This window comes from Leptonychotes weddellii, chromosome 13 (genome assembly GCF_054177405.1).
Source record: "Leptonychotes weddellii isolate Sample4059 chromosome 13, ASM5417740v2, whole genome shotgun sequence".
NCBI lineage: Eukaryota > Metazoa > Chordata > Mammalia > Carnivora > Phocidae > Leptonychotes > Leptonychotes weddellii.
The window spans coordinates 60,948,421-60,962,725 of NC_138381.1; the positions used below are offsets into that span (position 1 = coordinate 60,948,421).

The 14,305-nt window shown below is 54.7% G+C and overlaps 1 protein-coding gene across 1 annotated transcript; it reads left to right on the forward strand.

The window, feature by feature from the left end:
• The first annotated feature begins 7,148 nt into the window (after window positions 1-7,148).
• Window positions 7,149-14,285, forward strand: RNF215 (ring finger protein 215). Its single transcript, XM_006742216.3, has 9 exons — window positions 7,149-7,523; window positions 7,785-7,928; window positions 8,406-8,477; window positions 8,562-8,647; window positions 9,070-9,226; window positions 12,678-12,797; window positions 12,874-13,017; window positions 13,272-13,374; window positions 13,462-14,285. Exons 1-9 carry the CDS (start codon window positions 7,239-7,241, stop codon window positions 13,482-13,484), a joined length of 1,134 nt encoding a protein of 377 aa, XP_006742279.3. The 5' UTR covers window positions 7,149-7,238; the 3' UTR covers window positions 13,485-14,285.
• The last annotated feature ends 20 nt before the right edge of the window (window positions 14,286-14,305 follow it).

The following is a 14,305-nucleotide window of genomic DNA, read 5'->3' on the forward strand; positions in this document are numbered from 1 at the left end:
GAACTTGCAGTATTGGGGTTGGGGGCCTGCCCAGGCTGAGCTTGGTCTGTGGATATGTGAGAGGGGAAGTGGGGGTCAGATAAAGAATCAGAGCTTAGGGGTACATGCCTTGTCCTGATTCTCTGGTGCCACTGGGGAAAGGGGTGGTGCTGAGATTGGCACCGTGGTTTGAGAGTTGGAGAAAACAGTCTTTTAAACCCTTGCTGCGCGCCCCCCCCCCAGCCCCCAGTGAGGAGGGCAGGGGTCTTCAGGGACTGCAGTCTAGGAGGTGGCAGCCAGGGCTCCGAATGACTTCCTCGGCAGATCCTTGGCAGGGCCTCTCCCCCTGCAGTAATGCAGCGAGAGCCAAGAAAGCAGTCCTGACCAGGAGCCAGGGGGCCTGGAACAAAACCCCAGCTCCTCAGGGTCAAAGTCACCTGCCTTCTCCAGGTGCCTGTTACCTGGGGAGAAAAATAATCCCTTGCCTCTCTCCCGGGGCTGCGGTGAGAATTCCAGGTGGAATAATGGCTGGAAAAGTGATGGTGCACAAAGAGGAGGATTACCGGTACTATTATGTGTTATTTCTGAAGGCACAACAGAACAGGAGAAACCGAGCTCGCCCAGCTCCTCCCAAGGAGCCCACTTCCCCTTCACTTCCGCAGTCCACCCTGGCTTTGTGAAGACACAAATCCCCTCCCCGCCCCACTTTCCACACCCAAACCCCCCTAATTAAGTCCCTTACCTTCCCAGCTATCATTGTCTAATCCCTAAGCCCTTTCTCACCAGTCTCCGGTTGTCTCAGGATGTCAAATCCCTTTAGAATGAGGTGGCCCAGTTAACTGTGAACCCAGAGGCTGGGGGCAGGGAGCGGCAGGCAGAGGGAGAGGGAGAAGCAGACTCCCCACGGAGCAGGGAGCCCGATGCGGGGCACGATCTCAGGACCCTGGGATCACGAGCCAAGCCGAAGGCAGACGCTTAACCGACTGAGCCACCCAGGCACCCCTAGAATCCAGATTCTACCATCCACCTTGTTCAGTGCAGGTCAGTGCCTTTGAGAAACAGAATGATATGGGATGAGCCCCCTTGACTTCAGAGTCAGACTACCTGGGTTCAGGTCCTGATTCCATCACCTACCAAGGTTACTTGACCTCCATGCCTCAATTTCCCTTCCATAGGATGGCAATGATAATCTTACTACCTTATACGGCTGTGATGAGATTGAACAAGTTTATTTGTGCACAGGGTCTTGAACAGTGCCTGGAACATAGTAAATGTATCAGCTGTTGGGCGCCTGGGTGGCTCAATTGGTTAAGCAACTGCCTTCAGCTCAGGTCATGATCCTGGAGTCCTGGGATCGAGTCCCACATCGGGCTCCCTGCTCAGCAGGGAGTCTGCTTCTCCCTCTGACCCTCCCCCCTCTCATGCTCTCTCTATCTCATTCTCTCTCGCAAATAAATAAATAAAAAAAAAATGTATCAGCTGTTTTCACTTGTACTTCTTATTCCCCCCCACCCCAATATTCTTGCCATTCATACCCCCCACACCACCTCTCAGAGAGGCCTTCTTCCCCTGGTACTGAAGCTGAAGCAGCCCCCAGCAACCCCCCCCCACCCTCATGCTATTTTAGCTCCTTCATGTGGCACTTACCGTGGTCTGAAACTACCTTGCTTGTATATGTGGTTATGGTTTCCTATCTATTCTAAAGGGCAGGAGCCATTGCTGGTCATAGTCGCTGTTCCATGTCCAGTGCCTAGATGACCCAATACTCACTCTGCCCCTTGAGGTCTGGGCCCAGGGAAGGAGCAGGCCCCTGGCCACCCCTCCCCTCAGTAGCCCTTCCTCTCCCCCCACACCACAGTTATCTGCTGCTACTCTGCACCTGCCCTGTGTGATCTTCAGCAAGTCACCACCCCTCTCTGAGCATCCCGGTGAGGAAAGGGAGGGAGCAATGGAACTAGGCAGCCAAGGGACAGTCTCAGATTTTTCTAAGAAAATTTGTTAGATGTCTTGGGGCTCATGCCTATTAGATGGAAGGACCTCAAGGATCTCTGGGGTCTGCAAATACAGCTCCCCAGCCTAGCTCTCTCGTTGCCACTGGTCCTGAAAGCCCCCACAGGGGTAGGGGTGGGGTGCACTCCCGTGAGCTAGGAATCGCCTAGCTGAAGGCCCTTTGTAAAAAGAGCAGAGCCCAACACTGGGCCCCTGCGTGGTCCCATTCCCCAGGGACTAGCTTGCCACCTGGTGGCGGCTTGATTACATTGGCCCTCTTCCATCTGGGAGGGTGCTCGCGGAGTGGGGCAGACCCAGATTCTGGATATGGACTTGCCTTCCTGCCCTTCATCCTACTTCCAGCATCGCTCACGGAATATTTTGTCCATTTTTATGCACAGCCTGGCATCATATCGAAGAATTCATTTCACAGCAGGGGAAGAACAGCCGTGGGCACAAACTCATGGAATTCACCGGCCTTACCACATACTCTATTCCTGGTGTCGATTCTAAGACATTTCACTGCCCCAACCCCGTTCCACTTCGGTAATGCATCCCAAACCTCACACTTTCATTAACAGCTTCATTTCTTCCTAGGTCCTCCTGCAACTTTAGGGGGTGAAGGAGACAGGACACTCCTCCATACAGTTCACGGCCCAGCCCAGGGCCAGGAAACCTTGTAATCCAAGACACAAGCCACTTGAAATCACAGCATGTCTGGTGAAAGGACCCCCTGCCCCCAAATTGGTCCGACTCTTATTTTCCTTTACAGCTGGGGACATGAGCCAAGAAAAAGGAAGTGGCTTGCTTGGAGGGACATGGTAGAAAAAGTAACAGCCCTGTTACTCTTGCCAGCTCCCCACTCAGCCCCAGAAGTGAAGCCAGATGGGATCCGGGGTCTTGGCTCCTCTGGAGGGGCCCACAGGGCTGAGCATCCTGTCTGCCCAGCCCTGAGAGCAGGGAGGCCCGAGGTTCAGCACCAGGCCTGCCTCTTCTCCCAGCTGGGATCTCGTCCTTCCCTGTGGGGTCCTCTAGTCTCTTCTTCCTCAGATGCTGTGCTCCCAAGCAAGGCCTCTCTTGGTACTCATTCCCTGCTATCAATCTCCTGGCCTTAGCTGTCCTGTCCCTGGGCTAATACCCCCTCCAATGGCAGCTCTGATCTTCACTGTTCCTACACCCGCCCCCACCCCACTCCCCCCCAGCACAACAGCAGAAGGGCCCTGGCTGGCCTGGGCTGGGCTATCTCCTGCCACATTTAGACTATCTCCCCAAGCACTTGTCTCTTCCAGGATAACTAACGGTTCCCCGGTGGGAGGACAGACCACAGAGTAACTTTGGTTACTCACCAAGTTTACAGGGCCGCTCTGGCTCCCACTGATGGAAAGCTAGGATGTGGATATTCGTGGGGAAGCAGAAACTTGTTCCAGGCTGGGGACAGTTTTAGGCAAGGGTCTGTGCCTGGTTGGTGTGTGTGTGTGTGTGTGTGTGTGTGTGTGTGTGTGTGTGAAGGGGGCCGTGAGGACCCCTTGCCTAAGTGGGCAGGATGGGGTTAGGGAGCAAGTAGTGGGAATAGGGATAGGCAGACCGTGGAGCCAACAGCCTCACTGATTACAGGGTGTGTCCTTGCAACCCTGTCATTGGGGCTGACAGATGGTCTGGGACATTCATGGAACTGGAGAAGCAAGACTCTCCGTGGACACAAAGGGGCCTGCGTAGTGCATTTTGCAACTTACGAAGAGTGATTTCTTAGGGTACGAAAGAACATTAGTAACCCACACAAAGAATAAAGGATGATATAAGGAACACCCATGTGACTTAAGAAGCAGAACACCCCTGGGTGTCCTTCCCCAATTACATCCCACCTGGTAAACTGAAGTTAGTGCTTCTTGGTCCCTTGATTTTCTTTATAGTTTTGTTACAGATGACTTTATTTCTTAAAAATATAGCTCCATGTTTTTTTTCTTTAATTGAGGTGAAATTCACATAACATAAAATTAACCATTTTAAAGCAAAAAAATCCAGTGGTACTTTGTACATTCACAATGTTAGGCAGCCAGCACCTCTATCTGGTTCCAAAAGTTTTTCCTCACCCCAAAAGGAAACCTTGTACCCATTAAGCAGTCACTTATCATTTCCCCTTCCGTCCAGCCACCAATCTGCTTTCTCTCTCTACTGACTTATCTATTCTGGATTTATCATTCGATATCTAGGCCTTTTGTGCGGCTTATTTCACTTTGCATAATGTTTTCGAAGTTCATCCATGTTGTAGCACGGGTCAGTACTTCACTCCTATTTATGGCTAAATAATAGCACATCATATGGACATATCGAAATGTATCCACTCATCCATCAATGGACATTTCAGTTGTTTTCACCTTTCAGCTATTGTGAATAATGCTGTTATGAACATTGGTGTACAAACATCTGTTCAAGTCCCTGCAATTATTTTGGATATATACCCAGAAGTGGAATTGCTGGATGATACAGCAATTTTATGTTTAATTTTTTGAGGAACCACCATACAATTTTCCATAGCTGCTGCACCACTTTAAGTTTTGTGTATGGTGTGAGGTAGGAGTCCATCTTCACTCTTTTGAATGTAGCTGTCCAAGTTGTCCCAGCACCATTTGTTAAAGAGACTATTCTTTCCCTTATTGAATAGTCTTGGTGCCCTTGTTGAAAATCAATCGGCCATAGATGTCTGGGTTTATTTCTGGACTATCAATTCTATTCCATTGATCTATAAGTCTCTTTACGCCAGAACCACTGCTTTGGTTATTGTAGCTTTGTAGTACATTTTAAAATCGGGAAGTGTGAGTCCTCTAATTTTGTTCTTCTTTTTGTCAACAGGGGGTATTCAGGGCTCCTTGCAACTCCATGTAGATTTTAGGATGGGTTTTCCATTTCTTCAAAAAAGGTCATTAGAATTTCAACAGGAATTGCATTGAATCCGTACATTGCTTTGAGTAGTATGGCCATCTTAACAATATTAAGTCTACCAATCCATTAACATGGATGTCTTTCCATTTATTTAGGTCTTTTTTCATTTATTTCTGCAATGTTTTGCAGTTTTCAGTGCACAGGTCTTTCAGCTCCTTGCTTAAGCTTATTTCTAGGTGTTTTATTTATTTATTTTTTTGGGCAACTACCATAAATAGAATTGTCTTCATGTCCTTTTAAAATCATTCATTGCTGGCATAGAGATACACAACTGATTTTTGTGTACTGTTCTTGTAAGTCCTGATGTTTCTGAGCTTAAATTGTATGTATTATTTGGAGACTTGCTTTTTGTGCTAAGCGTTCTATTAGAATTATCCATGGTGATACACACAACTAATCCATTTGTTTTTCTCTATTGCACGGTATTTTACATATGAATGTACCGCAAATTTATCTCTTCTCCTAGTGATGAATTGTGATCTTAACTTGTATTTCCCTAATTAATGATTAGGTTGAGCATCTTTTCATATTTATTGGCCATTACTTTTTTTTTTTTTTTTTGTCAAATGCCTACTTGCATCTTGGGCCCTTATCTATGCATTTGTATATTCTGCATAGGAATAATTTGGTTGCAAATACCTTCTCCCAGTTTGTTGCTTTCCCTATCACTTTATTACAAGGTTTTGATTAACACAAGTTTTTCATTTTATTGTGGATGCATTTCTTCGATCTTTTCCTTTATAATCTGCTTTTATGGGCGCCTGGGTGGCTCAGTTGGTTAAGCAACTGCCTTCGGCTCAGGTCATGATCCCGGAGTCCCAGGATCGAGTCCCGCATCGGGCTCCCTGCTCAGCAGGGAGTCTGCTTCTCCCTCTGACCCTCCCCCCTCTCATGCTCTCTATCATTCTCTCTCTCTCAATAAATAAATAAAAATCTTTATAATCTGCTTTTATGTAGAAAGAAATCTCTCCTGACCTTGAAGTAAACAGGATAGGCTTTTGTTTCTTTCTAAAAATGCTTAAAGTATTACTTTTCATATTTAGATCTTTAATTCACATGGAATTGATTTTTCCGGTACGATGTGCAGTAGAGGTCCAATTTCATTGCTTTTTCTTATGGTTAACTCATTTTCTTGGCATGATTTGCCGAACAGTCCATCATGCTGCCCCTCTCTCCAACTGCAGTGCTCCCTCTGACAAAGCCACAGTTCTGTGTGTAGGCCAGTTTCTGGCTTCTCTGTTTGATGCCCCATTTGTCTGTCTTTGGACTTACATCAGACTCTCTTAGTCTCTCCATCTTATTCCTCAGGAGCATCTTGACAATTCAACGTTAGTGGTTATATGGGTGTTCACTATAAAATTCTTTCCATTTTTTAGTATGTTTGAAATTTTTCATACAAAAAAATATCTCAGGAAAGAGTGTCGTGTCTTATCTGGCCTTTGCCCTTTTATCAGGATACAATTTTTAAAAGGCTCAGGTTTCAGACAAGGCAATTCAGCAGCAGCCACAACCCTTGGAGAAAAAGATGAGTTTTAGGACAGTGTGTGGACTTCTCACATTCCTGTAGGCATCTGAGATTATTTGTTGGAGATGAGGCAGTGTTGCTCTAATATCGTGCCCGTTTCACTACCCAGAAAAGTGACCTGCCTGAAGACCTAGCCTCTGGGCCCCCCTGAGGAGCCGTGTCTGGCCTGCTTGGTTTAGGCAAACGTCCCCAGCCCCTCTTTCTGCCCCTCCGGGACCCTTGCTTCAATCTCCCCCATCGGCTTCCCACGCCAATCTCTGTCTGGTTCTCTGTCTCCTGGAGTTCGGTCTGGCGGAGAGACGGAAGCCCAGGGAAGATGCGGGTGTGACTTGACTAAGGCCACACCGAGTGACCGTAAGGCTGGCGCACAGCAAGGGTCAGCCAGCCGCCAGGCCACCACACGTCCCTTGTTCCTGCCCTTCCGGGGCCCAGATCGTGCCTCCGCCTTCCCATGTCGCCAACTATCTCCCTCGGTCTCCCCTGCTCTGGTCTCCGCCAGTCTGACAACGCCTCAAGCCGTGTGACTACCTCCTCCCGGGCTCCGCCCCACTCCCGCCGCCACGGCCGCTGGCGCCGGAGTTCTCCGCGTCCACCAGGGGGCGCGCGCGGCCCTGTCTGGGCGCCAGAGCCGCCGAGGACTCCCGCCCCCCGCCTCCCGGCGCCCCGCCCCGCCCCGTCCGGCCCCGGCCCCGGCCCCGCCCCTCCCGGCGCCCCGCCCCGTCCGGCCGCGGCCTCGCTCTCTCCGCTCCCCCCCCCGCGCCGGGACCCCCGGCGCCCCTGTTTCGTCTGCTCGCCGGGTCCGACCATGGGCCCCGCCGCTCGCCCCGCGCTGAGGTCGCCCCCACCGCCTCCTCCGCCGCCGCCGTCGCCACTGCTGCTGCTGCTACCCCTGCTGCCGCTCTGGCTGGGCCTGGCGGGACCCGGTGCCGCGGCGGACGGCAGCGAGCCTGAGGCCGGGGCGGGGCGGGGCGGGGCCCGCGCCGTACGGGTGGACGTGAGGCTGCCGCGGCAGGACGCTCTGGTCCTGGAGGGCGTCAGGATCGGCCCCGAGGCCGACCCGGCACCCGCGCTGGGCGGCCGCCTGCTGCTGGTGAGCGCAGCCGAGCCATCTGGCCCCGGCCCGCCCCGCCGTAGACCCCGCACCCAGATCCGGCCTTTATCCTGGACCGAGCCGTAGCAGCCGAGCGCCCCCTCCCCGAGCTGCCCAGGCCTCAAACCCCGGCTTCCAAAACCTGAGATCCAGATGCCTTCCCCTTCAAACTCGCTCCCCAACCCTGGCCTTGCATCCCCTGTGTGTCCAGCCCCCCTTCCTCCCCCCTCCTCCCTCTGCCCATGGTCCCTTGCCCCACAGATGGACATCGTGGATGCTGAGCAGGAGGTGCCCGTAGAAGGCTGGATTGCAGTGGCATACGTGGGCAAGGAGCAGGCGGCCCAGTTCCACCAGGAGAGTCAGGGCAGCGGCCCGCAGGCCTATCCCAAGGCCCTGGTCCAGCAGGTGCACGGGGTGTATGTGGGGAGGGGGGTTGAAGGAAGGGGTTTCAAGGCATCTGCCAGAGCCAGACTACCAGGTGGGCCCCTAAGGAGCTTCCAGAGAAATCTTGGGCCTGGATGAGGTGAGGGACCCCAGTTTGGAAAATTGAATCGGTATGGAGTGGAAGCAGGGAGGTGGGAGAAGGCCAGACAGAGTCAGGAAGCTCCACCAGGCTCTGAGAGTATCAGATGCGGAGTTCCTGCTGAGAGTTGGTGGGCAGGCCTGTCCTACTAGGGAAGGCACATAATAGTTTGGGTCCCACAGAACATCTGGGGGAATGGCAGGAGGAATAAGTTTCTGCCCTTGACCTCAAGGAGTGTGCAGCCAGTCTGTCCAGAGGAAACACTCACTGCAGAGCCAGGAGCTAAGAACTGTGGTCGTGGGTAGTGAGAGAGGTGTGTGGGCAGGGTGCCAGCTAGCTTCTACCTCTGTCCCTTGCAGATGCGGAGGGCACTCTTCCTGGGAGCCTCTGCCCTGCTCCTCCTCATCTTGAACCACAACGTGGTCCGAGAGGTAAACCGGTTCAGGCAGTGGGGGTGTGCAGGCCAGGGAGGAGGGGACCAAGGCCAGCTGACCTCCTTGTCCATCCATCTACAGCTAGACATATCACAGCTTCTGCTCAGGCCAGTGATTGTCCTGCATTACTCTTCCAATGTCACCAAGCTGTTGGAGGCACTGTTGCAGTGAGTTGGGGTTTAGGCTCCAAAGGACTGGGCCTGGGAGCCTGGGTGCTGAGGGGTCCCTGAATCTGCCATGGTCTCAGGGGTCTTTTCCTGTTAACCTTAAGACCGTAGTCTCCTGGTCTGAAAAATGGGTGAGGGGACTGGAGCAAAGAGGCAGCTCTAGGGGCAGAGGGGAATTGGCTCCAGCAAGGAGGGAGCTGGATTCCTGATTGACAGGTTCTTTCTGAGACTTGCAGGCCTCCCTGGCCTGGCTGATGTGAGAATGGAAAAACCAATGACCAGAAAAGGCCTGGGAGCCAAAGCAGAAGGGCTGTGGGATGATACTTGGGAAGATCTTTTTCCTACAAGGCTGAGATGGGTGGGTCTGGACCTCTCCTCCCAAGAGCCCTTCTCTCTGGCCCCTCTTTGGCTTTCCGTCCCAGGAGGACTCAGGCCACAGCCGAGATCACCAGCGGAGAGTCGCTGTCAGCCAACATCGAGTGGAAGCTGACCCTGTGGACCACCTGTGGCCTCTCCAAGGATGGCTACGGAGGATGGCAGGACTTGGTGTGCCTGGGAGGCAGTCGGGCCCAGGAACAGGTGGGTGCCTGGGGAGAGGGGACTCGGATGGCACTGCACACATGCCTTGTCTCAGATCCTGTGGCCTCTCCTCACCTTGGTGGCCAGGACTGCTGCTTCCACGCCCCAGGGCTGTAATGAGCACTCATTGACAGGGTGGGTGCTCAGTGCAGTGCCTGATGGGGCCATGCATAATCAGTGTTAGTTACTATTGTCATGTTATTCTCCCGCTTAGAAGCCCTCCGTGGCTCCCCATTGCCTGCAGAATAAAGTTCAGACTCCTTAGCCTAGCTTTCACAGCTCTCCTGTTTACTTGCCTATCTTTTTTTTTCTAGTCTCTTCCTTATACCCTGTCACCCTATGCCATTTCCTGGCCTTCATACATGCCCTGGCCTCCTGCCACTAGGCCTTGTCCATCCTTGGCTGCAGGCATGGACACTTTCTCTGTCTCCATTTGTCCCCATCTGCTTGCCTGCTTTGGAAGGCTTCCCTCACAACCTCAGCCCACCGTCCCCCTTTCCCTCCTTCTAAATTGCAGCAATGCTTTGTCAGACCCTTCATAGTGTTCTTAGGATAGCCCAAAGTGTCTAAGTGTTGGGGAATGTGACTTTGTCTCCCGATGGCTGGGGCTGTGTCTTACTAGTCTCTGGATTTCTCAATGCTGGGCATCAAGAAGGTTCAAATTTATTCGGTCCACAAGCATCTCGCGAGTCCCTGCTCTGTCAGGGCGGGCATGTCCTTTCTCCCGGTGGGCAGCCTCCAGCAGGAGTCAGTGGGATTGGGCCATGCGAGGCAGCTTCAAAAGTCAGGCAGACTTGTGGACTTAGCTGAGTGATCTCAGGTTGAGCGTTTAACCTCTCTGGTCTCATGTTCCTTGTTTGTGAACAAGGACAGCACACGGCCACGGGATTGCCAGGGGGTCATGTGTACATAAAGTTCACGGTGGGCATGGTGCAGGTGGGCCGCTGCTGCTACTCTGAATGTGTTTGTTATAAGTGCTTGAATAAATTAGCAGTCACCAGATAGCTTTTGAGGTCCTAGGACATGTAGGGCTCAATGAGAAGGGCTGGGAGTGTCCAAGGTACCTGTGAGAACTGGGCACTGTCCTGAAGGGGCTCAAAGACAAGTAGGGAAGGGACTCTCACACAATAAGGCCTCGGCAGTTCAGCCCAGGCACCATGTGCTCATTCCTATTTGAGCAGCAGGAACTGAACCACAGTTGTGTGAAGGGAGCGGGCACCGGGACTGGGGGGGAAGGAAAGGGCTTTCTGGAAGAAGAGGGAGCCCTACCGGCTCTCCCCGTGGAGGGCAGCCCACACAGACATCTGGGCGGCGCAGGCATTTGGTGAGGGGCTGTCAGATGAGCGAGGAAGTGCCTGCAGAAGGGCTGGAGCTAGGGGAAGAGCGGGCTGGGCGAGGGGCCTGGGAGTGGGAATGTATGCAGTCCGCAGGTCAGTGTGGCTGGTACAGAGGGCAACGCTGAGCGGCCGTGCTGCCAGCCAGGGTGGGCCCATGCAAGTGCCGGGTAGCCATGATAGCCAAGGTGGCTTGAGGGTGGTTGGGGCCAGCTCTCAGCCCCAACCCTAGGGCCCAGCCACCGTCCTTCGAGCCTGGGAATCCAGAGCTACAGCACCCATGCATCAGAAAGGTCAGGTGGACCGCTCCATAACTGCTCTGATGGACAGACCCTGCCCTCCCCCCCTCACCCAGGGGTCCCTAAGATGTGCTGAGCCTGAGGAGACCGGGTGTCCAGCCTGCAGCAGGCCTCCAAGCTGGCCATGCCCTTTGCCCACCCAGTGCGCACAGGCTGCTCCAGAGCACGGAGCTCCAGGTTCTGCCCTGGCGAGCTTACACTGCAGTGGCCACTCAGTGAATCCTGCCACGTGTCCGCCTGGCTCGGCAGGGCCCAGGGCACAAAGGCAGGGCAGCTCCAGCCCTGGGCTCCTGGGGCCCCATCTGGGGAGGAGAAAGGCCATGGCCGTCACTCTGCTGGGGTGAGCACCGAGCTGGGGGTAGGCATGGGCCTCCGGAACACAGTGGACACATCTGAACTCAGCCTGGGGGCTTGGGGAGAGCTTCCCGGAGCAGGTGCCACCACCTCCCACTCCCCAGGGAAGATGGGGGCACAGAGGCCAGAGGGGAGAGAGGAGGAATGGGCAGCTGGGGCTCACGGACATCTCTTGCTAACGGCTTCTCGGGTGCCTGCACTCTGAGCAAGAGCGGCGTCTTGTGACACCAGCCAGCACCCAGCCTCGTCCAGAGTGGTGTTCTCTTTTAGCAGCAAATCACTTCTCGGCCCCTCTCCCCCAACATGATGGTAGTTGAACTTCATCGTTGGCTGGGGAAGAACATGGTGGCAGAAAACTACTAGGAACGCGGACAGCTTTTAAATGAATGCATTTATTAGTCAGGACACATCCAGAGACCCTGTGAGCCGGTGTGCCTGTGTGGGTGAGCCATCTGGGTTTTGCTTACTCTGCCACATCATTTCCTGAGCCAGCTGTTTTGTAGTCAAAGCCCAGCTGCCACACTGCTATGGGGTGGGGGGAGTTAAGTCAAGGTCAGTGTGTGCCCCCCCATCCCCGCCCCAGGAGCTCTGAGGTCCCGAGGGGCCTCTCAGATGTGGATCCTTCCCACCAGCAGGAGCCTGAGGACCACGAGGGCAGCGATGGGGAAACACACAGTAAAGAGTGTGAGGAGGGCTGGGCTGGGCAGGGGGAGGCAAGTGGGGAGCATCTGCCTAGCCCTGGTAGTCAGGGAGAGCTCTGGAGCAAGGGGGATCTGAAGGCATTAGCCGAAGGAAGGGGTGAGGAAGAACTGGGAACACGAGAAAGAGCAAGGAGCATGGACCCTGAAAGGACAGAGGGGATGGGCGATCTAGGGCCTTGCCATATGGCTGCTAGAGGAGTTCGGGGTCTCTCCTGAGGGCGGGGGCGTCGCAGGGAAGGGTGTCAAGCAGGGGTCCTGCGTGATCAGGTTTGCAGATGAGATCCTTGTCGCTGTGGGAAATGGGCTGGTGAGGCTGGAGTAGGGCCCCCAAAGAGCAGAGGAGTGGGATGGAGGGGAGGGGTGCATGAGCCACCTAAGAGCGAAGCCACGGGACCATGTGAATGCTCGGCCCAGATGGAAGTGGGTGGGGATGGAGGTGGGAAAGTGATAGGGTCCTGGGCTGGGGAGTCTGTGAGGCTGCCAGAGAGAAGTTCCAAGAATGCAAAAAACACTGAGTTTGTTGCCCAGGAGAGGGGCTGGGGACAGATGTGGGTCCCCTCAGCAGCTGGATGAGGAGCTGTATAGACAGCGGGGGCAGACCTTGAGGGCACAGATGGGAGGCACACAGGCTTCAGAAGAGGCAGCCAGGAGCCTGCAGGGACACGCTGCCAATGGACCTTACCTGCCTGGTCCTCGGAGTGGATTCACTAGGGAAGAGCGTAGAGCAGCCCCAGCATCCCTGACACCCTGTTCCCCTGCCCAGAAACCCCTGCAGCAGCTGTGGAACGCCATCCTGCTGGTGGCCATGCTCCTGTGCACAGGCCTCGTGGTCCAGGCCCAGCGGCAGGCGTCAAGACAGAGCCAGCGGGAACCTGGAGGCCAGGTGAGAGCCAGCCCCTGGGAACCCCCGTGCCCCCAGCCCTCCAGCCTGCCTAACTGTGCCTGCCCTCCCCCACCAGGTGGATCTGCTCAAGCTCCGCGTGGTGCGGAGACTGGCATCCCTCAAGACCCGGCGCTGCCGTCTGGGCAGGGCAACCCAGGGCCCCCCAGAACCCGGTGCTGAGACCTGCGCCGTGTGTTTGGACTACTTCTGCAACAAGCAGGTTAGTGCCGCGGGCAGAGGCCAGCCGTCAGCTGACCTGTGATGTCTCTCACTCTACTCCCGAGAGACCCCAGAACCGTTCCTACCAGGCCCTTATTCTCTCAGCTCCTACTGTAACTAGGAAAGCAGAATGGGGTGTTGGCGGGGGAGGGTGACAGGCCGCAGGGGTTTCAGTTCCCCTGCACAGGTGGGGGGGCCAGGCAGCCCCACTTGGAGGCCTGACTCTGGCCTGAAGCCTTCCCCCACACCCTGCAGTGGCTCCGGGTGCTGCCCTGTAAGCACGAGTTTCACCGAGACTGCGTGGACCCCTGGCTGATGCTCCAGCAGACTTGCCCGCTATGCAAATTCAACGTCCTGGGTAAGCACCAGGGGTGGGGGCCCTTGGCTGGCTTTACCTGCTCCCCACCTGACACCTCCCTCCCTGTTTTTTCCTCCTCCCCTGCAGGGAACCGCTACTCAGACGATTAGCTGCCCCCGCTGGGTCTCTGCATGTGGGCAAAGGACCCTCCCACCTGCACCCTGGCCCTCGGCCTGGGCTCCTGGAACAGTACAGCGGGATGGACAGGAAGCCCTGCTGGTTGGAGGAAGGATAGGGGCCTCCCCTGCTGAGGGGCAAGGCACCCCATCATATTCATACTGGGAAGGAGGGACCACGGCCCCCAGAGTCTGGACCTGCCAGTCAAGAAAGAGAAGCCACTTTGGGGCCCTTCTCTACCATCCTGGGGTATCTGTGTCTGCCCTCCTCGAAGGCAGCTCCCAGGACCCTGGGCAGCGGCCTGGGGAAGGAGGTTGTGGGGCAGTGCAGCTGTTCCCAGGGCTCTGGTGGCTCTCTGACCTGTCAGGCCATCCCTGGGGACTAAGGCTGCAGTGGCTGGCCGGGTTTTGTGCTTATTTATTGGGGGTTGGGTTGTGGGAGGAGCTATTTGGCCTTGGGGACATCCTGGCCTGACCGTCTTTCAGGACACATCTTGGCCAAGGCTGTGATGTTCAACCCACAGGCCCCTCCACAGATACTGCCCTCAGCCCTTGGACACTAGGAGCTGCAAGTGGCCCTGCCTGTTCAGCTGGGCTCCCTTCCCAGGCCTGGCTGGGACCAGAGGCCTCGAAGCCATCCAATCCTGTGCTTCTTGGCCGGGCTATAGGTTGCTGACCAGGATACTTGAAGCTGCAGGATAAATGTGGTGCATCTTTTAGGGACAGCTGGTTTTTTTAGATTTGGGGTAGGGGAGGTTTAATATTGAAGTAAATATGGATATATTTTTAACATAAGAGATCAGATTTGTGTGGAT

Coding starts and splice junctions, on each gene's coding strand:
- RNF215 (XM_006742216.3), top strand. CDS start 7,239: ATGGGCCCCGCCGCTCGCCCCGCGCTGAGGTCGCCCCCACCGCCTCCT. Junction 12,798..12,873: donor AGCGGGAACCTGGAGGCCAG/GTGAGAGCCAGC, acceptor CTCCCCCACCAG/GTGGATCTGCTCAAGCTCCG. Junction 13,375..13,461: donor ATGCAAATTCAACGTCCTGG/GTAAGCACCAGG, acceptor CCTCCCCTGCAG/GGAACCGCTACTCAGACGAT.